Source organism: Plecotus auritus (genome assembly GCF_963455305.1).
Source record: "Plecotus auritus genome assembly, chromosome: 4".
NCBI lineage: Eukaryota > Metazoa > Chordata > Mammalia > Chiroptera > Vespertilionidae > Plecotus > Plecotus auritus.
Genome location: NC_137775.1, coordinates 15,755,983 through 15,780,592, shown reverse-complemented (window position 1 = coordinate 15,780,592; position 24,610 = coordinate 15,755,983). Strand labels below are relative to the sequence as shown.

The following is a 24,610-nucleotide window of genomic DNA, read 5'->3' as shown; positions in this document are numbered from 1 at the left end:
AGTCCCACCCTTGTCAAGCCCCGCCGGGCAGGGAATGTAGCCTCAGGTCCCCTGGCCCAGTGCCAGGATGGGGGGCGTGGGCTGAGGTCCCCCAGCCCAGACCGGGGTGGGGGGAGGGGGTGTGCCTTGAGGTTCCCCGTCAAGCCCCGCCAGGCAGGGGGGGGGGGCGCAGCCTCAGGTCCCCTGTCAAGCCCCATTGGCAGGGGGGTGCAGCCTCAGGTCCCCCCTAGGCGAGGGCACAGCCTGAGTTCCCCCGACCCAGCACTGGGGGTGCACCTTGAGGTCCCCTGTCAAGCCCCACCAGGCAGGGGGATGCAGCCTCAGGTTCCCTGGTTTGGTGCTGGAGTGGGGGATGCGGCCTGAGGTCCCCTGGCCTGGTACCAGGGGCGCGACGTGAAGTCCCCTGTCAAGCCCCACCTGGTGGGAGTGTGGCCTGAGGTCCCCCGTCAAGCCCTGACAGGTGGGGGGCTCGGCCTGAGGTCCCCTAACCCAGCACCAGGACGGGAAGCCCACCTTGAGGTCCCCTGTCAAGCCCTGCCAGGTGGGGGGTGTGGCCTGAAGTCCCCTGTCAAGCCCCACCTGGTTGGGGAGGGGGCAGCCTGAGGTGCCCTGGCCTGGCACTGGGGTGGGGGGAGCAGCCTGAGGTCCCCTAGCCCAGCACCTTGAGGTCCCCTGTCAAGCCCTGCCAGCCTGAGGTCCCCTGTCAAGCCCCACAGGGGCGTGGGCGGGGTAGCTTCAGGTCCCTGCTGATTGCTTGTTAAGGCTCCTTATGGGAACTTGGCCTCAACTGTGGGTGCAGCCATCTTTGTGATGGAGTGATGGTTAATTAACGTATTCCCTCTTTATTAGATAGGATTCTCTATGCTGTAACTTACATCCCCGTGACTGTTTGTAACTACGGTACCAAACAATGCTTCTTAATCCCTTCACCTTCTCCCAACCTCTCTCCCCTCTGGCAAATCAGTCTGTTCTCTGTATCTATGTGCCTGCTTCATTTTGTTTGTTTGTTTACATTCCACATAACAGTGAAATCATAGTATTTATCTTTCTCTGACTGAGTCATTCAGATGTGACAATATTCAAGAGGCAGGATTCAGCTCATCTTTTAAGAGTTTAGAGTGACAGAATTTTCTCAGGGGTCTGGACTCAGATCAGAGGGTATCCTAGGGCCGCTGAGTTTACGAAGATTTCCCCCCATCATTCAAGATGGGAGATGGCTGTTCAATTTAGCCAAACCATTCATAATATGTGAGAATATTAGTATTAGAAAGGGATTCATTTGAATAGATATTTCCTAGTATATATTAGTAGCTATGTTTTGCCCCTAAATCTCTCTACCCACCTAAACCAGTGGTTCTTATTAAGGACTCTTTCCCATTTCCCTCACCTTTACTCCCATTCCTTCCTATTCATGTGTGGCTAAATGTTGAAACAAAACTGGTTTGAAAGTATCAATTTAAATAATCTAAACAAGGTATCTTTTATAAATTTGCCAAAGCACTATCAATAAGCAGAAGCAAATCAAGACAAGTTTTACTGTGGACATAACTTTTTTAAATAATTGAACATAACCTGAAATAAACCACAATAAATAATAGTAACAGCTCTGATGATAGAATTGAAACATTCCTTTGACTGCTGATAATGTACCAAAATGTTACTCAAACTTTGAGACCATTTATTTCTACTTAAAGGTAAAAGTCAACTGAACACAAAAAGGTAGCATTAAAAAGTTTTTTATTGTAGAATAACATGGGAAGGACCCTCAATGTTCACTCCCCAAGTCCCCAGAAGATGCAGAAATTTCCTCCACAATCATCCTAGAAGCCCAAGTGTGTTCAACTCCGGTGCTAGGACTCATTGTCTGAGTCATCTCCCGCCATCTTTGGCTTCCAGCAATTTTCCTGATAAGGCCCAAGCTTGTTTTCTTAAAACATTTGCCCGTTAAGTATAAAAATATATAAATACATGATGTAGTCATTTGACAATACTAACCCTAAATATAATTGCAGGTAGGATGATTCCAAATGATACGATTTTATAAAAATAAATCATTGCTTTGTTTCAGTATTCTCACATCTAAAACATACTAATTTATTTTTAAACCTAAAAATAAAAAAAAATGTTTACCTAACAAATATTGATAGTTTCTTAGATATAATATTTTAATTTTGTAATATTCACCTCTTGGCCCTCTGGAAATTAAGATTAATTTGGTTTCATTATGATGAGATCTTACTTCTACCTACAAGTCATTTTTTACGTGAAGTCAAACCAGTCACCAGGATAATGAGTTTCACTCTCGTTATTGATTGACCTAAGGCTCCTGACTGCATGTATTCTCCAGCAAACCAATGTCCTGAGGGCATTGGGGTGTACAATCATCTCTTCCCCTAAATTTCTCAGCCTCAGCCTCTTCTCTTCTACTTTAATCCTCCCACTGAGCCTGGAAACAAGCAACAGCTTGAAAGAAGCTGTTGAGAAGCCAACAACCATGGGAGAACCCTAAAAACCACCCCATGAAATGAAAGCTCATTTTCATCCTCTCTCTGAACATCCTAACAAAGAAAATGCCATGGCTGCATGCCCATACACTCCTTTGGGAAATATTCGCACCTTTCAATTCATTTCAACAGTTTTTTACCAAGTGTCAGACACTGGACTAGGACCCAGGCCTGGTGCTTGGACTGCTGTTACAGTCAGTGTAACTTGTGACATTCTCATTAAAAGGTAGCAGTACTGCCCTAGCCCGTTTGGCCCAGTGGATAGAGCATCAGCCTGCGGACAAAGGGTCCCGGGTTCAGTTCTGGTCAAGGGCGCATGCCTTGGTTGCAGCCTCTTCCTCGGCCCGAAGCCTGGTCAGGGCTCATCCAGGAGGCAACCAATCGGTGTGTTTCTCTCACATCGATGTTTCTCTCTGTCTTTCCCTCTCTTTTCCATTCTCCCTAAAAATCAATGGAAAAATATCCTCGGGTGAGGATTAAAAAATAAAATAAAATAAAAAAGTTAGCAGTACTGAAGAGCACTCCCCTTCACTCACAGAGTGAAGACAGCTAGATACCACGTGTCTTTTTCATGGACTCAGAGATGACCCTAATGAGAAATCCGCGTTTTCCCAAGAGGAGGCGGGGCATGTAAACAGTGTTAACCTCAGTTTACACATGAGATTTAAACAGTTTGAACTTCAGCTTGCACATGGGGTTTTAATAATAGTGAATCAATCAAACTGAAAATTATCTTTTGAAAAAAACCTCGTCATACTTGGGAAGAAGTTGTTTCCTTGACTATAAAAACAGCATTGTCACAAGAGTATAAATTAGATATGATTATATAAACTGGAAGACAGAAAATGTATATCTAAACATCTTTCTAGTGGGCAGTTTATATATATTCAATGTAACAAAAATTTGGAATATTAAAAATATCTTCATTTGGGCATCATAAAAAAGAAAGCAAAGAAAGGAATTTCTGTTTGCCCACTCAGTAACTCACAAAGGTTGACATAACAAGTCCCACAAACTGATCTCAGAAACAGAGCAATGTTGCATTTTCTATGAACACAAGTTGTGAAATACTATAGATTGTGCTTTATATAATAATGTTTGATGCAATCTACATAGGAATTATGATCAAGATTCATAATTGCACAAATTTGAAAGGCCTTACATAACTCATTGCAAATTACATTGCTGTCATAACTCACAAAGTAGTAATTATAGTATTTTATAAATTTCTTACTGTCTAGGGCTGCAAATTCTTTAGCTAATCCATACAAACTTTTTGGCTGCAAATCTTCAATGTCATAAGTCTGGGTCAGGGTGTACTCCAGCTGCCAGTTGGATTCTCCTTTTAGATTGGCATCTGTCAGGTTCAAATAAAACTGCAACATATCCTACAGTTCAAAACAGTACGAAAGCCTGGTTCATTCGGGGCATATAAAACACTGCGCAGCAAGGAGAGTCCTCCCTAGGATTAATGTGACACTCCTAATTTCAAGTTGTAGTCATGTAAAAAAGTGAGCATTGACTTTGGAGAAAGAGTCCAAATAGAAGAGCTCTATTACTTTTTCATTTTAAAAATAAATGAAAGAACATAATACAAATTAATATAAACTACATAAAGAGATGTACAAAACAGAAAGCCTTCAATTCACACACGTCAGAAGTAACCACCACTAATGATATTATACATATCAGTGGTGTGCTGGAGGCGGCTGTAACCAGCTCACAAGAGCCGACTGTCAAATTTTAGGGATCTTGCCAGTTAGTTGATATTAACTTTGGCAGCTTGAAATTGGCCGTGATGGGAGTATTTACATCATGGAAATCAGCAAACACTATAAATCAAAAGTCTGTGTTTTTTCTCCCAGTGAATAGGTTGTTAAACACTTACCAACACTCTCATGTTATTTGTGTTGTTCTAGAGTTTATGTATGAAACAAATGTAAGTATTTAGAAAATATACACCTATTTCCTATTTTTTGGCTTTTTTATTTTTTAAAAAATATATTTTATTGATTTTTTTACAGAGAGGAAGGGAGAAGGATAGAGAGTTAGAAACATCGATCAGCTGCCTCCTGCACATCCCCCGCTAGGGACATGCCCTCAACCAAGGTACATGCCCTTGACCGGAATCGAACCCGGGACCCCTCAGTCCACAGGTGGACGTTCCATCCACTGAGCCAAACCGGTTAGGGCTTTTTTGGCTTTTTTAAAAAATGAAGTCATACTATACAAACTTTTGGACTTTTAAAAAGTATTGAATGCTATATCAGGGACATCATTCTATGTTAGTACATATATACACACATACAGATACATATATATGTGTGTGTGTATTTGAGGTTCAGATTGAAAAATAGGCAACTGATAGTTGTAAAAAGATTCCTTTGAACTAATTTATCTGCCAATTTTTTTATTTCCTCATTCAATCTAATGTTTATGGATTAAACCAGATTTCCTCTGCCCTACCTCCTTTATAAAAACATGTTCTAGGAAATAAAAGAACTACCTCCTATTAAGTTTACCTAGGAAAAAATATATAGTTACATCAATAAACACTATAATTGAGAAATTTGTTCCCAATTAATTTGTTGAAAGGAGTACTACCCATAAGGTAAATGCTCAGTTTTTCTATGCTAAATTTATCTACAGCAAAGTCATGTACAAGCTCCAGAGAGCTTTTATCACAAAAATAAATGTTCAGCTCAACTTATTTCCTTTACAAATTGTTTTTGCCAACATTTATTGAGCACTTAATATGAGCCAAGCATTTCCTTAGTGCTTTAAATATATAATCCTCACAGCAACTCAGTGAAGGCAGTAATATTTTAATCCCCATTTTACAGAAGAATAGACTCAGACGGAAAAGTGAGGTGATACAGCTCACAAGACAGTATGGTTTCAGAACCGATACTCTCCTTCACAGCTTTATTCTAAAGAAGAGTGATTAATAACAAATAAGGCTTAGTGAAAAGTTTCAACACATATACAAGTCCATAGATAACCAGGGGTCCTCAAACTACGGCCCGCGAGCCACATGCGGCCCGCCGAGGACATTTATCCGGCCCGCCGGGTGCCGCTGCCTGTCCTGCTTAGCAGCCGACTCGTCCCGGGCCCGCAGTGCGCATAGGAATTTGTTCATAGGTGTTTTTTTTAAACTATAGTCCGGCCCTCCAACGGTCTGAGGGACAGTGAACTGGCCCCCTGTTTAAAAGTTTGAGGACCCCTGGATAAGACACTACCTAATGAAACCTTCATCTAACTGAATGTGAAGTCTTTAGAAGTTTTAGAGAAACAGCATCCCAAAGGTGACCTCATAAGACCACACTTACAAATGCTGACATTCCAAATTCTATCTAACTAGTGGCCCGGTGCATGAAATTCGTGCATGGGGCAGGGGGTGGTGTCCCTCAGCCCAGCCTGCACCCTCTCCAATCTGGGACCCCTCAAAGGATGTCCTACTGCCGGTTTACAGGGATCGGGCCTCAACTGGCAGTCGGACATCCCTCTCACAATCCGGGACTGCTGGCTCCTAACCACTCACCTGCCTGCCTTATTGCCTCTAACCACTCTGCCTGCCGGCCTGCTCACCCCCAAATGCTCCCCCGCCAGCCTGATCACCCCAACTGCCCCCTGTGCCAGTGTGCTTGCCCCTGACTGCCCCCCCCCTGCCGGCCTGCTCACCCCCAACTGCCCCCCTGCTGGCCTATTCACTCCAAACTGGCCCCCACCCACTATCCTGATTACCTCCAACTGACCCCCACTGACGTCCTGCTCACCCCCAACTTGCCACCCTGCTGGTCTGCTTACTCCCAATGGCCCCGCCCCTCCACCAGCCTGATCACTCACAACTGCCATCCCATCCTGGCCTGCTCACCCCCAACTGCCCCCCTGCTGGCTTGCTCGCCCCACCTTCCCTCCCCACTGGCCTGCTTGCCCCAACTGTCACCCTGCTGGCCTGCTCACTCCAAACTGCACCCCCGCACTATCCTGATCACCTCCAACTGACCCCCACTGATGGCCTGCTTGCCCCCAACTGGCCCCCCTGCTTGTCTGCTTACTCCCAACGGCCCCGCCCCCCACCAGCCTGATCACTCACAACTGACGTCCCATCCTGGCCTGATCACCCACAACTGCCCTCCCTTCTTGGCCTCTAACCGCCTCTACCTTGGCCCGACACCATGGCTTTGTCCAGAAGAACATCTGGAAGGTCTCCTGGAAGGTCTCCCAGTCTAATGAGCATATTACCCTTTTATTAGTATAGATAGAGGCCTGGTGCCTGGGTGGGGGCCAGCTGGTTTGCCCTGAAGGGTGTCCCAGATCAGCGTGGGGGTTCCCTTGGGGCGTGGGGTGGCCTGTGTGAGGCACTGAGGGCTGTTTTCAGGCTGGTCAAGCCCCCAAGTGGGAACCCTCACCCCATGGGGGTGTGGCCATCCCGGGTGAGGGGCTGAGGGCTGTTTTCAAGCTGGCCACACCTCCTTCAGGGTGGGGGTCCCCACTGGGGTGCCTGGCCAGCCTGGGTTAGGGGCTGATGGATGTTTGCAGGCTGGCCAAGCCCCCCAGTGGGGATCCTCACCCCATGGGAGCGTGGCCAGCCTGGGTGAGGAGCTTAGGGCTGTTTTCAGGCTGGCCACACCCCCTGGTGATCCAAACTCCCAGCCCCTCCTTCTTTTCTTTTCATTTTGTTTCAGCGTCTCCTTGAGCGGAGGCCACAGCAGGCTGGAAACAGGTATCTGGGATTTATTTATCTTCTATAATTGAAGCTTTGTAGCCTTGAGCGGAGGCCAGGGTCAGCCAGGGCGGGTGGGAAGCTTGGCTTCCTCCATCGCCGGGAGTAACCCAAGCCTCCTGCTTGCTCCAGCTCCATGGCTTCCGCCATCTTTGTTAGGTTAATTTGCATACTCACTCCTGATTGGCTGGTGGCACAGCTGGTGGGTGTAGTGGAGGTACGGTCAATTTGCATGTTTCTCTTTTATTAGTGTAGCTAAAGAGGGAATATGCTAATTGACCCTCATGCCATTGCAAAGATGGTGGCGCCCACAGCCAATAAGGAGGGAATATGCTAATTGACTGCCCTGCCCTCAAAGATGGCAGCACCCACAGTCAATAAGGAGGGAATATGCTAATTGACTGCCAAAGATGGTGGCACCCACAGCCACAAGATGGCAGTGCCCAGTCCCCTCAGCCCCGCTGCGGGCCTGCATCCAGAGTCTCCCAGTCTCCTCAGTGCCCCAGCCTCCCAGGGCCAGCCCAAGGTGCAGGCAAGCCTCAGATGGTGGCTGCCCGGCCGCCCGAGGCTCCGGTAACCAGGGCCGGCTGAGGCTTGCTCTGCCGGCATTGGCAGCAGCAGAGGTCTGATGGGGACGTCGCCTTCCCCTGATTGCTGGGTTGCCTACTGCACTTACCGGACTGTAAGGGGGGGCAGGCCTGGCTGAGAGCCCCCCCTCCAGTGCATGAATTTTCATGCACCAGGCCTCTAGTCCTATCTAATAAAAGAGTAATATGGAGATTGACCATCACTCCAACACACAAGATGGCTGCCCCCATGTGGTCAAAGATCCTGCCCCCATGTGGACACAAGATGGCCACCACAAGATGGCCAGCAGGGGAGGGCAGTTGGGAGGGACCAGGCCTGCAAGGGAGGGCAGTTGGGGGTGATCAAGCCTGCTGGGGAGGGCAGCTAGGGGTAACCCGGCCAGCAGAGGAGGGAAGTTGGGGGTGACTAGGTCTGCAGGGAAGGGCAGTTGGGGGGGACCTAGGCCTGCAGGGGAGAGCAGTTGGGGGGAACAGGCCTGCAGGGGAGGGCAGTTAGGGGTGACTAGGCCTGCAGGGGAAGGTAGTTAGGGGCAAACAGGCTGGCAGGGGAGCAGTTAGGCATCAATCAGGCTGGCAGGGGAGTTGTTAGGGGGTGATCAGGCTGGCAGGCAGAAGCGGTTAGGGGCAATCAGGAAGCCAAGCAGGCGAGCAGTTGGGAGCCAGCAGTCCTGGGTTGTGAGAGGGATGTCCCAGACTGGAGAGGGTGCAGGCTGGGCTGAGGGGAACCCCCCCCCCCATGCACGAATTTCATGCACCAGGCCTCTAGTATAAATATAAAAAGGAAAGACATTAGAGTTTAACATAAAACACAGCACACACAGCTATGCTAAAAACATTCAACTAAACTACTGAAAATATGAAGACATGTATAAATATGGGTCAATTCTAAAATTGTACCAACTTACCAATAGCTTATAATCATGAGGATCATACTGAAATAGTCTGACGCCAGGGTTGTTGGTCTGTTTCTGTAAAGCGCCCTTCACTGGGGTAACAGCAGGAGCCACAAATGCAGAATTTATTGGACTTCCTGGACAAAACATGTGCACATAAAAATATTTTTTTAGAGACTGAGTTTAACTATATTAAAAATATGAACAAGTTCCAGATTAAGAGATTAATAGACATAATAGCCCAATGATATATGATCTTTAATGGATTCTGACTTGAAACATCTGTCAGAAACACTTTGAGAAAATAGAAACATTTTATTTATGGGATGATATTAAATGATAGCAAAGAATTATTATTAATTTTGTTAGATAAATTAAAGGTATTATGATTATGTAAGTGACTCATGTATTTTAGCAATGTATAAAGAAGCATGTAGGGCTAAAACATCTGATATTAAGGTTCACTTTTAGATAATTCAGGAAAAAAATTTTAAAAATGGATAGGTAAAACAAATGTGGCAAAATCTTGATAGATGTTAAAATAAATGATGGTACATGAGTTTGTTTTATCATTCTCTCTGCTTTTGGATATTTAAATTCTTCATAATAAAAATTCAAGTTATTACAAGTACACACACGTCCTGTACCTCTACCTGATACAATATTCTGATGACTACATAATAAATATTTGATTTAAGTGTCACCATGTTTTATACATATCATAGAACTAAATTTCTTTCTGAGTAAAAAAACTATCAAATTCTAAAAGATTATCATTTTTACCAAGACCACCCATTCCAAATAAAAGAGGTAAAGCATTTCAAAAATATTCCCCAATTACTGAAAAAATACATATTGATTTTTCTCTACACTGACTACTATAAAATCAGAAGTCTTGCTTTGTTAACTCTCAAGTTTTCTACTCTCATCCAGAAAATAATTTTTTAAAAATAGATCATTGCCGAAACCGGTTTGGCTCAGTGGATAGAGCGTCGGCCTGCAGACTGAAGGGTCCCGGGTTCAATTCCAGTCAAGGGCATGTACCTTGGTTGCAGGCACATCCCCAGTGGTGAGTGTGCAGGAGGCAGCTGATCGATGTCTCTCTCTCATCGATGTTTCTAGCTCTCTATCCCTCTCCCTTCCTCTCTGTAAAAAATCAATAAAATATATTAAAAAAAAAAAAGAAGGGTTTACTTTAAAAAAAAAATAGATCATCATTGTTCAGTTTGATGCTAAGAGTTTTCTTCTATTTTTTTCTTTTAATGCTGAGTCATTAATAATGCATATAAGTACTTAAAAGTAAGAGTTTATTATGTTTTACTTTAAACCAATGGTAAAGTGCCCTTTACTTTTTATATTAAGTAAAATCTGGTGCTGGATTTAATGAAACATTTAATTTGCTGAGTCAGTAAAAATTACCGGAGTTTCAGTGCTTTGCTTTAGCATCTTGGATTGGGGAGATACGAACAAAATGTCATATTACTGTGACAGGGCAGTAAGGAGCTAGGAAAATTCCAGAGCAAATGGAATAGGGAACCTGAGACCGGAAAGTTAAAACAAGGCCAAACAGTGTGAGCAATTTGCAACCAGCCATTATCTTCCCCAGCCAAGGACACCTGAGAGCTAATGATTAAAATTCTCCCTAAGGAGAGAATGCAGAAAAGGAGGGAGGAAGAAGAAAGGAAAAAAAGGCAGTTGTACTCCCTAAGCAGAGAAGCCAGCAGGCTCAAGGCTTGGCAAGATAAAGTTGCCAGGTGCTTCTCATGAATTCTGGGGAGGACACAAGGTAGAAAAGGATCTTGAGAATGAATCTGCACCAAAATATTCAGCAGAGGGATGCTGAAACCTATAGACAGGAGGGTATGTAATGCCTCAGACACCCACCCAACTCACTCTTCAGATTAGCTGAGAACTGTGTTTCATAAACCAGATGTATAGATTTGCTTGCCTTGCTTCTTCAATAAAGGTGCATGCTTTACTTGCTTTAATAAAATTGGCTTCATCACAAAGCAATCAAGGTCTCTTGTATAAATGCATTTATATGAAAAGACAAGAATCGAGGTTGGGGACAGCCCTCTCCCTCTGACCCAGGGGGCTGTCTGATATCTGTAAGAGGTGCTCCCAACGTTACCTTTTTCATCTGAAAGAACCATAATGCTGTCTTTGTGAGTGTGTCCATAAAATTGTCCTGCAATGACATGGCTGTATTTTCTAAAAATATCTATCAGTTTCTCATTATAGAATTCTCTCATGGCTGTAGTGCCCATTGAAAAGGGCAGATAGCCCACTGGGATATGTGCTATGATGTACACCTGGGGAAAGAAACACAGGAGGACTGATGAGAATCTTCCTGCACGTTTGTCGTAACTAAATGAGATATAGATACCCAAGATCAAAAGTATATTAAAATTTAGAAAGCAAATATACCATCTCTCCTTATTACCAAAAAAATGTAAAATTAGAAAACTGTTTATTTCACTATATTTGCTCTTGTCTCATTTAAACTACACTGCTTCCCTAGCCAGCTTGGCTCAGTGGATAGAGCATCGGCCTGCAGACTAAAGGGACCCAGGTTCGATTCTGACCAAGGGCACATGACCAGGTTGTGGGCTCGATCCCCGACCAGTATGAGGCATGCAGGGGGCAGCCAACCAATGGTTCTCTCCATTCACTGATGTCTCTATCTTTCTATCTCTCCCTTCCTCTCTGAAATCAACAACAAAAAAATCTATACTAATAAAAGGGTAACATGCTAATTAGACCTGATAGACCGGATGTCCTTCCGGGCAAAGCCACAGTGTTAGGGTCCAAGGCAAATGTGGTTAGGGGTGATCAGGCAGGCAGGCAGAGCAGTTAGGGGTGATCAGGCCAGCAAGGGAGAGTGGTTAGGAGCGATCAGGCTGGCAGGGGAGAGTGGTTAGGGGCAATCAGGCCAGCAGGGGAGCAGTTAGGGGTATCAGGCAGGCAGGCAGGGGTGGTTAGGGGTGATCAGGCAGGCAGGCAGGCAGAGGGGTTAGAGGTGATCAGGCAAGCAGGCAGAGGTGGTTAGGGGCAATCAGGCAGACAGGCAGGTGAGTGGTTAGAAGCCAGCAATCCTGGATTGCGAGAGGGATCCCGGATTGGAGAGGGTGCTGGCTGCGCTGAGGGACCCTCCCACCCCCCACCCCCCACACAAATTTCATGCTCTGGTCCTCTAGTTAAAAATAACAAACTACACTGTTGCATTAACTGTGACATTGGTCACAATTTTTTTTTTAATATCAGCCTCTTTTTATATGAACTGATGTCAATCAATCCTCAAAACATTAAAAGCAAAACAACAAGAGATAAATCATCATGCATTTCATATGAAAACATCTTCAAATTTTACTATTTTTATTAATACCTGACACATGCCCCCCCCCTCAAGATTAATAAATACACAAATTTAGCCCCCTGTTTATCCCCTTATGATTTGGGTCTATGAAATCTACCTTCTCATTATTTTGCTGAGAGATATTCAGTGTATTTTCTAGCCATTCAAACTGATTTGCTGGGTCACTCTTATTCAGGGTCACAATATTTGGGCCATAGTACAAGTTTGTGTTTAGGCTGATGATCCTAAGGTTCGGATTAGTTGAAACTTTCTGAGAATAAAAGCCACCTATAAAAACAAATTTAAACACATTCTAGAGAAACACACTCACAGATATGCAGTCACTATGAAAGCAAATTCTTTATAAAGATTAAAAAAAAAAAAAAAGAAAAGATTTACAAACCAGCCAGGATGGTTGTATTTATACTAGAGGCCTGGTGCATGAAATTTGTGCACGGGAAGGGTCCCTAGGCCTGGCTGGTGATCAGGGCCAATCTGTGGGGTGACCAATGGGATGATCAGGGGGGCCCATTGGCACCCGCCTTGGCCCTGCCCCCGCTGCCAGTTGCCTCCCTCTGCAGGGCAACCGGTGGGGCAATCGGGGGGGCCCCCGCTGGCACCCGCCTTGGCTGGCCTGGGGCTTGGGGGCAGCTTCTGCATTGAGTGTTTGCTCCCTGGTGGTCAGTGTGCGTCATAGCAACTGGTTGTTCTGCCGTTTAGTCAATTTGCATATTAGGCTTTTATTATATAGGATCTCATTGTTTAGTTTGTACATACATAGGCCATCATTAGGTAAGAATCAGGTTTAACAAACATTATGGAAAACCTACCATGTGCCAGGTCCAATGTTGGCTCTTCTATACTTAGAAGTAACAAAAGTTGTTTCCAATATTCAGGTGAAAATAAAATAAATATATTGGCACTTGACAAAGAAGTACTGAACTTTGTAAAAAAAATATTAATATACCAACTCTTACTCTTGTATGATTGGGGAAGTTAAGATGAGAATTATTGTGAAATACAAAATCCAAAAACTGGGAACACACATGGATCTTGCCAGAGACCACTGAATAAATGGCAGACAAAACAGAGATGCTATATTCTCTGTGGAGATGAAGCTTAAAGGCATAAGCCCACTGATGCTAGCAGACCAGTGGCGACAGAACACCCAAGAGTCTACTGTCAGAGCTAGTCACTGAGATGCTGGCCCTGGGCCCACTCACCATCCATGCCTCTCTCTCCTCAGCTTTCAAACATGATTTGTTGCCTCCTGAAAAACTGGGTAAAGAGGCTCTTCAGAATTGGCACAGCCAAGCAAATATGAAAGACCTAAGTCTAAACAACGTTAATAAAAATAGAGGCAAAATAGAGATGAGTAAATCTTTCACCTACCTTTCTTTAAAGTCTGAATAGCTTCTTTATCTAGCCATGGTTTCCAGAGGTTTGCTACTGCATTGTACACCTTGCTGGTGAATACAGGCAGTTGATCCTAGCCACAAACAATATAATTCACCATTGAAACTCTGAAGACTATGCGGATCAATTAATTAAACATTGCTTGAGTGTTTACTACTATGTTAGGTATCTGAAAATGCAAAGATGAATACTAGATAGAGGTAATCTTCAAGGAGTTTATAACTTAGTTGGAGAGACAGGGACAAAATACAATCGATCACCTATAAATACAATCGATCACCTATAAGACAGTGCACTAGGTACTACTGCAGAGGCTCTGGGAGTATAGAAGCAAGAACAATCAAATCTGGTCCAAAGAGTCAGCAGGGAGATACAATAGAGCATTTGAACCAGGCCTTGAATAATGATTCATCAAGTTGACAAAAAAAGGATCAGACAGAGAAGGGAAAATGCCTTATGATTTCACTTATATGTGAAATCTAGATCTCTTACCCTCTGAGACAGCATGGAGGGACCTGGAGAGTATTATGTTAAGCGAAATAAGCCAGTCAGAGTAAGACAAGTATCACATGATCTCACTCATATGTGGAATCTCACTCAAATGTGGAATCATAGCATGTGGAAGGAATGGAAACAATTAGAATAAGTCCTCTGAAATGTTAACACTAGTAAAAAGATTCTTAACTTCTTAAAGATTTATAACCATACAAATTTGATTTGAATAAGTCTCTTACGTCAGACTGAATTTTATCAACGTGTTGATTTTTAATGGTGTACTAGATGTATACAACATTATTTTTATTATCATAAAGTATCTTTTATCATCCTATTTATTGTATTACAATAATGTATGTTTATGGTGACATAAGCTCTAGGGGAGAAAAAAACCAAAACTTTAAGAAAGTAGATACTGAATAGAAACCCAGAAAGCATTTGTAAAATTGGGTAATTACTCCTACTTTTGTCTTTTAAAAAGTATAATAAAAAACTGATGCATTTTATTCACTACCTTCCTTTCCTTCTGTATAATAGTGATAGAGACATATCTCTTAAAGGAGTCTCCTTGTCAGCATTAATTAAAATGCTTAGTTATTTCTCAAGATGACATTAGTTCTTAATACATATACCTAGTACATAATGAAAGTATAAATACATTCAGAGCAAGTAATAACCAAATAACTTGTTTTAACTGGAACTAATTATCCAAAGCATATTTTCAGTTCCCGTCAGAGATCAGAGTCACCTGTCTGAAAATTACACAATGGTGTAGGCCAGTGGTCGGCAAACTCATTAGTCGACAGAGCCAAATATCAACAGTACAACGATTGAATTTCCTTTTGAGAGCCAAATTTTTTAAACTTAAACTTCTTCTAACACCACTTCTTCAAAATAGACTCGCCCAGGCCGTGGTATTTTGTGGAAGAGCCACACTCAAGGGGCCAAAGAGCCGCATGTGGCTCGCGAGCCGCAGTTTGCCGACCACAGGTGTAGGCCAATCTAGATTCTGATTTAGAAGTAGTCGTCATTGCCCTGGCCGGTGTGGCTCAGTTGGTTGGGCATTGTCCTATGTACCAAAAGGTTGCACCAAAAGGTTGACAGTTCCATTCCTGGTCAGGACACATGCCTGGGTTTCAGGGGCAATCCCTGGTGGGGGGTGTACAGGAAGCAGCCGATCAATTTTGCGCTCCCATATCAGTGTTTCTCTCTCCCTCTCCTTCCCTCTCTCTAAATATCAATTGTTTAAAAAATCAAAAATTGGTCATCATCATCAAAAAAACCTAGTTTCAACCATGTGTTTACTTTGAGATGGAAACCAAGATACTAACATGGTCAAGTGGAATCTTAACATTAGATAAAAAGCATTCTACACTTGTCCACTTTAAATATGAGAAATATCAGCACCAGAGAACTTAGGTGATTTATCCAGGAACAATTGGTCAGTCAGAGAGCTGGATCGAAATCCCAGGTCTTTGTGCCATCACTCTTACCTCCACTTATCTACTGGACCATACTATCATCTCAGTTCGTTTGGGCTGTGACATGACCACTGCTGAGAAATGAGGTATTCAGTGGGACCCACCCATAAGTTTCGTGGCACCAGCCTTACCAGTTTAGGAGTAAATGAGGACCCTGGCCCAGACTGCTTTCTTGGGCGGGTGGCCACTGGAAGGAATCTCTGGGCTGCCCACACTCACATCAACTTCTGATGGAATGGGTAGGGACATGCCTCTGTATGTGTATGATTATGTAGCTATGTTTATGTACATGTTTATGGGGTTTTAATGGAAATAACACTTGTCATCTTTATTTGTTACCAATACTCTCCAGAATTCAATCTCAGGTATCAGTCTCTAGTAATATTGATAGGAGGCTTTCATGTTACATTTGACATTCCTGAAGTGTTACATGTGGGATGGAAGGATGGGAGTAGAATAACAAAAATATTTTAAAATATAAAGTCATGAGCTAGAAAGAGAAGAAAATTCACTGTTTAAGGTATACAGGCTGTCCAATTTACCTTAGCTGTACACATAATAGGATACAGTTTAGAAGTTGGGTGGTACCTACATCTTTGAATTATTATAAGATGTGACTTCATAAAAAGAAGACAAAGGAGACATCTGTAATATGTTCAACAATAAAGATTTAAAAAATTAAAAAAAAAAATTAAAAGAAGACAGAGATAAACGTAAAAAGAAAAAAATCCTCAAAGGAGATAGGACAATGTATCACATGCCACAGCTTAATGCTATAACAACCACCACACCACTTACTGAGGGCTTACTATGTAGTGGGTAGGAAGTTGTGCTTTTTCATAAAGTGTCACTAATTCTCACAAAAATTCTGCAAGGAGGGTATTATTGCTGCTATTTGCAAATGAGTGACCTAGGGTTCAGGGACATTAAGTGAATTATCCAAGTTGGTCAAGCTATTAGAAGCAGGGAGAGATGAGGTTTAGTGACTGTAAACCTCACTTTTCCACCATACCAGTCTGCCTGTCACCTAATAAAACAATGTGTGTAACCTCTGGCTCCAGGAGACTATCATCTCCAAGCCTCTGCACTGAGTGGTCTAACATCTCAGTGGTCACAAAAGTTGACCACTGCTTGAGAAGCCAATTCACAAAGACACACATTTTGTTCATCTCAAGACCGGAGGTCAGTGCCAAGAAGTCACTTGAAACTTACACTCGTCCCAGAGTACAACTTTGCAAAATCACTCTATTCAGGTTAGATGAACTAATATAATCAAAATTCTCATGAAGCATCCTTTTGACATGAGATGGAAAAGATATTCTAAGCAAACAGAAAAATGTAGACAAAGAGAGGCAGGAAAGTAAACATCATAATCCAGAGATGTTGAGTATGTTATTCTGGCAAGAACAAGGGATGTGTGAAAGGACATTGGTCTAATTGCACACAAAAGATCCAGGATGTGGGCTCCGCCCCTGAGTGATTGTGAGCACTTAACAAGCAACTTAACATTTCTAGGCCTGTTTTCTCATCTATAAAATGAAGAGTAGATTTAGACCAGGGTCAGCAAACTTCTTCTACAAAGGGCAAAATAATAAATAGGTTAGGCTTGTGAGCAATGCTATTCTGTCACAGCTATTCTGCTTTGCGGTTGGTGCAAAAGAAGCAATAGGCAATACAGGAAGAATAGGCATGGTTGTGTTTCAATAAAACGTTATTTAAAACAGGTGGCAGGCCAATTTGGACCAGAGGCCCTAATTTGCCATGCTCTGGACTAAACAATAATCTCTGAGATTTCTTAAATCTGTACACATCAAGGGTTCTACACTACTATCACAAGACCCTGAAACCAAAGCTGCTATTAGCTGTTACACACAGGCTGCTTAACGAAGAGCTGCTCTGATAAGTTGAAGCTCGGCTGCATCAGGCATTAAATATTCTGAATCCAGTCTCTGCCTTGAATCACATCTTAATTAGATAAACTGGGCTTGAACATAAACCTCTCTCTTTGGTTCTTATGATAGTTTGCCATGTTTTTAAAGTTTTCGATCACAATCTAGCTTAGATTAGGGTGTGGTGAGCTTTTATGCCAAATTGAAATTCTGAAAAACATAAACATTTGTCAACGTTAACCTTCCTCCCTAACTGAATCATGCAAATATGAATAAATGACAAAATTACTCAAAAGAAAGGCGAAATAAAGGAAGATTATAAAGAAAAACAAAAATTAATAGTTCAAAAACTAGGTATGTGCTTCCAAACACTCACAATGGACATAACATTTTATGAATTATTAAGTCATTTTAAAGTCCTCAAAACACTCATCTTACCTTCCTTGATGGTTAGCATTAAGAGCACACTCTGCCTCGATGAGCCCCACTCCCACAGCTTACCATCAGCCAGTTATTGTCATAATTTTTGCACCACTGATGGGAAAAATCCTTTAAGCACTTCTGGAAGTTAAGGTCAGATTTACCTGTGGCCAATAGTCATGATTACCCAGTGCAGGGAAAACCTGGAGATTTGGAAAGAGACTCTGGACAGTGGTTGTCATATTAGCAATCACCGTTATGACTGTGTCTGTTGAGAGTTCATACACTGGAACATGAGGTGGGCTATCCCTGGAAATAACAAAGAATCATAGAAGACAAAGTCAGTTTACATAAAGAATTCACGAGACTTGTGCACAATGCCTTGCTGTGTACTGTCTTTGCGGACCTCCACCATAAAACAGCAGATGTGAGTGAAGAGTTGGTAAACTACTCTTCATTTACCTTTCTCCCACAAAGAATCTCATTTTAAAAATGTGTGTAATCACAAAAGATAAACTAGAAATCTCAGCCTGTTTTACTGCCTGACTGCAGATTTTTGAGAAATAAAAAATTGTAGTAAATTAAAAGCACAGATTCCAGAGCCAAAATGCCTGCATTAAAAACCCCAACTTTGCCGAAACCGGTTTGGCTCAGTGGATAGAGCGTCGGCCTGCGGACTGAAGGGTCCCGGGTTCGATTCCGGTCAAGGGCATGTACCTGGGTTGCGGGCACATCCTCAGTGGGGAATGTGCAGGAGGCAGCTGATCAATGTTTCTCTCTCATCGATGTTTCTAGTTCTCTATCCCTCTCCCTTCCTCTCTGTGAAATATCAATAAAAAATATATTAAAAAAAAAAAAAAACAACTTTGCCACTCACTTGCTGTGTGTACTTGGGCAAGTTACTTAGATGCTCAGTGCTTTCATGTCCTTATATGAAAATAATACTGTTTCAGGTACAGGAAATATAGGCCTCTTCGCTCTATCATAATAGATGGAATTATTTCATTATACCACCAGAGGATGCTGTTTGCAAAATTGCTATCACAGGTTAACTCCCGTTTTTGCCATTTGTTTTTATTATTTAATCAAGACTTTTATCACATTAATAAGTGATAAAATATCAAGACACTGATACAAGTATGCTGCTTATGGATTCATGTCTTCGCATCAACATATTTCTAGAGTGTGTACTCTAAAAAAAAGACACAATTCTAAAAATTTTATCTCTAATAACGTTGATTAATTTGAATGACCTAGAATTTCTTAAACTGAATAATTTTAAAACATAATCTTATGGAATTCAGCCATCTAATGAAGCTTAAGACACTGAGTAACTCATGGTATTTATATAATAAACTTACCCTGTCCATATCATGAAAGATGCTTCTTGTCCTGAATTTTTAATAAAATCAAATGCTGACAAGATAAGGTAATATGGAGAATCACACATAACATCTCCAAAAGGGCCAGGATTGGAGGCGTTTGTGCCTTTGGATGAAGCACACACTTTTGTGTGGTCATCTGTGATGTGGTAAGTAGGGTCTAAGTGTAAGTCAGTCACATGCCAGAACTGTCCTGTTGATTAGAAAAGAAATGGTGTTAAATCTAATTCTTTTTTTGGTCTTTCTATGTAAATATTTACAGTCGGATGAGAGGTTGTTGCTCCTCCCTGTGATAGCCCTCTCTCTCACTCACCTCATGTAAAACGGATGCTGACACCTACTGTGATTAAGGGACATGAGATTATAAATATACTACACTTTTGTAAACCAAAACTGGAAACACATTAAGGACACATCCATCTTATATAATTTTACTAGAGGCCCGGTGCACGAAATTCATGCACGGGGGGTGTGTCCCTCAGCCCAGCCTGCACCCTCTCCAATCTGGGACCCCTCGAGGGATGTCTGACTGCCCATTTAGGCCTGGTCCCTGTAGGATCGGGCCTAAACAGACAATCAGACATCCCTCTCATAATCCAGGACTGCTGGCTCCCAACTGCTCACCTGCCTCGGCCTGATTGCCCCTAACCACTTCTGCCTGCCAGCCTGATCACCCCCTAACCACTCCCCTGCCAGCCTGATTGATGCCTAACTGCTCCCCTGCCAGCCTATTTGCCCTTAACTGCCCTCCCCTGTAGGCCTGGTCACCCCTAACTGCCCTCCCCTGCAGGCCTGGTCACCCCTAACTGCCCTCCCCTGCAGGCCTGGTCCCCCCCAACTGCTCTCTCCTATAGGCCTGGGTCCCCTGCGAACTGCCCTTCCCTGCAGGACAGGTCACCCCCAACTTCCCTCCTCTGCCAGCCTGGTCACCCCTAACTGCCCTCCCCTGCAGGTCTGATCACCCACAACTGCCCTCCCTTGCAGGCCTGGTCCCTCCCAACTGCCCTCCCCTGCTGGCCATCTTGTGGAGGCCATCTTGTGTCCACATGGGGGCAGCCATCTTTGACCACATGGGGGCAGCCATCTTGTGTGTTGGAGTGATGGTCAATTTGCATATTACTCTTTTATTAGATAGGATACCTAGATTTATATATCTCTAGCATCTAGAATATGTCTGATCTATATTAGGCCCTCAACAAACATTCTTTAATTAAGCATAGGCAGATTTCAGGATTCCCCCGGGAATGAAAGTCAAACTGGAACCAGTTTCTCCGGGCTTGCAGTCCAGTGTTCTTTCCAGTACACTGGATTCCCAGACAGGTAAGTGAGGGGTAATTACTTAGATGCACCGGAGGGTGTCTTTTAATAGTAGCTAAGAATGTGCTCTGACAGGCTCTTAACCTGAGATTTATGAATAGTGAACCTCAGGAGGCCTCACCTTCCACTTCTAATAAAATTGTATATAAAATGCTGAGTGTGTATATGTGCGCGCATGTGTGTGTGTGTGTGTGTGTGTGTCCCCAAGACCTGAGACCTGGCCTGCGGCAGAGCCCACACTCCCATTCAGATTCTCTGGTTAACAATCCAAAGTTCTTTGCCCTACACCAACTACTTTCTTTAAAAATATTTCCACACATACATATGTGTGTTGTCAACATAGGTACATAAATGCTCAAAATTATACCCCCAAAAAACGTATTTACTTTAAAATGTTTTAATTTATCCTAAAGGATCTGGTAACCCATGTTTGGACATATTGCTGTTTAAACTACATGCTTCTGTTAGTTTATGTCAGTTCCTACCGAATCGTCCAGCAGGTCCTGACCTACCAAAGCTAAAGAGTTGTGGCTAAACACACTGTGGTGGCGCTTCCCTGGGTTTCTGTCCTCTTGACCACCAGGAAATGGGCAGGAAACAGACTGGGCATTTGCACGCGTGTGCACACACACATCCACACCAAATAAGTGAGCCAGAGGCCGTCATGGTGGGTGCTGAAGGAAAGCCAACCATTTGGGGTTGGGAGTTTACATCAAATGAAAAGGTAATATATCCAGTGTGAACCTGCTGATTGAACACTTAAGCAGCTCTTTGAAGTTCCCTTTCCCTGGGGGGGATTCAACCTTGCTGCTTTCCTACCCAAACGCGGAGGTGTGAGTGGAGATTCGCTAGACCCCAGCACCGTGGCACTGAAGCCTTCAGCAATCGGATTCTTAAAAGCAAAAGGTGAACTTGCCATTGGTTCGTCCCATGCAACCAGGGACCTTTTATCTGAAACCTAAACAGCCACCTAATTAAGCTGGGCTCCAGCTTTAATGAAAGCAGAAGCCAGCAGACATACGTGTTTTGGAACAATTTCTTACGACTGACAGTTGGGAAACCGTTCTTGTTTTCCACTGCCTAAGAGCTGAGTCATGAGGACTTGGCTTTCAAAGAGGAGGCCCTTCTCTCACTGCATTTCCGAAGTCACATGAGAAAGGGCGACAGAAAAGACAGGAGGTTTCAGGACTCAGCACTGCGCTGAGTTTCGGAGACATCTATGCCCCCAAACACCTGTCTAACTTTCCCCTCTCTAAGTCACAGAGCACGTGTGTGCAAAGGGAGTCTGGGAGGTGTGGGCACCTGGACCTTGGAAACTGAAGCCTCAGGTGGCATTGTGAAATCGCTCATCCAACATGTATCTCTTCTGGACCAGTGGTTCTCCAACTGTAGCGTCTCTCAGAGTCACCAAGAGAATTTCTTAAACAGATTGTTGAGCCCCAATCCTCGGAGTTTCGGGGATCGATAGGCGAGGGTAGGGATCGAGAACTTGCATTTCTAACAAGTGTCGGTGATGCTGATGCTGGCGGTCCCGGCCCACACTTTGAGAACCAGCAGTGGAACAGGCACTGTGCAAAGTGCTGAGAATGAGGGAGACCGTCCCGCCCGCAGCCCAGCACCCAGGCGGCGTGAAAAGACGGCCCCAACGTAGACTACGGACTTGGGGTGGGTAGCCCCGAGGCTGTGATCGTACTCTGCCTGGGGGAGGGGGAAGACAAGGTCACCAAACTCGGTGGCGGGGACCGAAGATTCTCTGAGTCCCACTGAAATGTGCACCCTGCGGCGCGGCGGAGAGCCCTCGGCTCCCCTCGGCTCTGAGCGGATTCGGGCCGCGGGAAGTGCGGGACAGCCAACTCCCAGGTGTTTTCCTACAAGCACGCAGCTCTTCCTTCCTTCCCCGGGAGCAAAACACCCGGAGGCACAAAGCGCAAACCACCGCAAGGAGCGGGCTCCAGCCGCCGCGCGCCCGCTTGGAGCGCCCGCTTGGAGCGCCCTCGGGCGCGGGTACTTCTGCCAGCGGAGCCCGACTTCCCCGCGGGTGGGCTCGGCGCTCGGGTCCCTGCGTCGCCCTCGCCCTCCCGGCGCTTAGCTCAGCAGGGTCCCGGCCCGGGCGCCCGGCCTGTCCCGGGCACTTTTCTGACTTTGAGCGGCGCTTCCGCCCCAGCGCTCCCGGGCCCCTCGGGGGAGGAAAGGGTCACGGACAACTCACCAACCGCCGGAGCGGGACTCGGGCCGCGGGCGGGCGCCAGGGGCAGTCCCAGGCCCGGGTGGCCGAGCCAGACGACCCACAGGCAGCAGAGGAGCGCGTCCGGCAGCGCCATCGCGGGCACAGCCTTAGCCCGGGAGACTGGAGCAGTCCTGAGGCTCCACTCGGCCCGCCCGGCCCGGAGGTGGAGGCGGGAGGAGGCGGAGGCCGGGGAGTGTATGTGCAGACGCCCAGCGGTCACGTGCGAGGGCAGAGTCTGCAGCCGCTCGGGTTAGCCTGACCTCCGGGAGCTGTCTAATGATTACTTGCCTTTTGGCTGCTTGGCGTCAGCGATTGCCCTGGGAAGGAAGGTGTTCGGGCCAGGCCACCTGGCCCTTAAACCTGAGGGCCTTCTCCGCAGAAGGGACACGGGAAACCTTCAAGTATCCTGATTTGGAGGAGACCAATATCGTGGATCTCAGTGTGGTCCCTGAACTAGCAGCATCAGCACTACCTGGGAATGCGAGTTAAAATGAAAATCCCCAGGCTCCACAGCGGGCCAACTGAATCAGAAAGTCTGGGTTTTTACAAGCTAAAGTGATGGTGATGGTCCATGACTACTTCTCAGTACCCTAGGTCCTGGAGTCTTGTTTGTTAAAAAACAAAATTCAGCCCTAACCGGTTTGGCTCAGTCAATAGAGTGTTGGCCTGTAGACTGAAGGGTCCCAGGTTCGATTCCGGTCAAGGGCATGTACCTTGGTTGCAGGCACATTCCCAGTAGGAGGTGTGCAGGAGGCAGCTGATCAATGTTTCTCTCTCATCGATGTTTCTAACTCTCTATCCCTCTCCCCTCCTCTCTGTAAAAAAAATCAATAAAATATGTTTTTAAAAAATTCAACTAAGTACACGTGAAGATCAAATTGGCTTAAGTAAGTGATTTCTACATTGGGGAGCATCGCATCTACCAATCAGAAGGGCTCTGGAGGAGTTGTACAAGATGGAAGGCTTTTATAGGAAGAAGGGTGGGACAAGGGAACTGTTAACAGAAGAAAAAACATTGTGAGAGCAAGACTTGCGGGGGTGAAGGTGGGTAGAGAGCACAATGGTTTTAATCATGCAGATTGCCTCTTCTTTCTATGGGGGAGTGGGGTGGAGAGAGCCCACATGACCAATTTTTCATTTTTAACATTTTTCTTCTTGTGGCACACATAAACTAATTACTAAAATTCTGCAGCACTCCAAAAATATATTTTTTTGCTGATCTGACAAAAAAAAGAATATGTATAATTTTGATTCATTCACACTGGACAGCTATTGTGTTGGCTGTTGTTTGTTTTTAAAGTTTGTGTGTTTTTTAAAATGTATTTTATTTGTTTTTTGCAGAGAGGAAGGGAGGAGGATAGAGAGTTAGAAACATCCATGAGAAACATTGATCAGCTATCTCCTGCACACCGCCTACTGAGGATGTGCCTGCAACCAAGGGACACGCCCTTGACCAGAATCAAACCTGGGACCCTTCAGTCCTCAGGCCAACGCTCTATCCAGGGGTCCTCAAACTTTTTAAACAGGGGGCCAGTTCACTGTCCCTCAGACTGTTGGAGGGCCGGACTATAGTTTAAAAAAAAAAACTATGAACAAATTCCTATGCACACTGCGGGCCCGGGACGAGTCGGCTGCTAAGCAGGACAGGCAGCGGTACCCTGCGGGCTGAATAAATGTCTTCTGCAGGCCGCATGTGGCCCGCGGGCCGTAGTTTGAGGACCCCTGCTCTACCCACTGAGTCAAACCGGTCAGGTCTAAAGTTTGTTTTTGTTTTTTTAATTTGTGCTCAGACCTCAGCATTCCTACTATTTTGCAAGCTCTTCAGGAGTAGGACTGCATTTTTTTTTTTTAGTATATTTTTATTGACTTCAGAGAGGAAGGGAGAGGGAGAGACAGAAACATCAATGATGAGAAAATC

At 44.6% G+C, this 24,610-nt stretch overlaps 1 protein-coding gene across 2 annotated transcripts; it reads right to left on the bottom strand.

Moving 5' to 3' along the window:
- Positions 1-1,509: 1,509 nt before the first annotated feature.
- Positions 1,510-22,851, bottom strand: SMPDL3A (sphingomyelin phosphodiesterase acid like 3A). Of its 2 annotated transcripts, XM_080664844.1 has the most exons (8): positions 22,675-22,851; positions 19,128-19,341; positions 17,931-18,075; positions 13,458-13,554; positions 12,184-12,353; positions 10,842-11,022; positions 8,723-8,847; positions 1,510-3,892 (listed from the first exon to the last, which is right to left on the bottom strand). In XM_080664844.1, the coding sequence occupies exons 1-8, from the start codon at positions 22,784-22,786 to the stop codon at positions 3,575-3,577; spliced, it is 1,362 nt and encodes a 453-aa protein (XP_080520970.1). In that variant the 5' UTR covers positions 22,787-22,851; the 3' UTR covers positions 1,510-3,574. The 2 variants fall into 2 exon arrangements, with proteins under 2 accessions (XP_080520970.1, XP_080520971.1); XM_080664845.1 differs by lacking the exons at positions 12,184-12,353; positions 13,458-13,554 and having other exon boundaries at positions 1,544-3,892.
- Between the last annotated feature and the right edge of the window lie 1,759 nt (positions 22,852-24,610).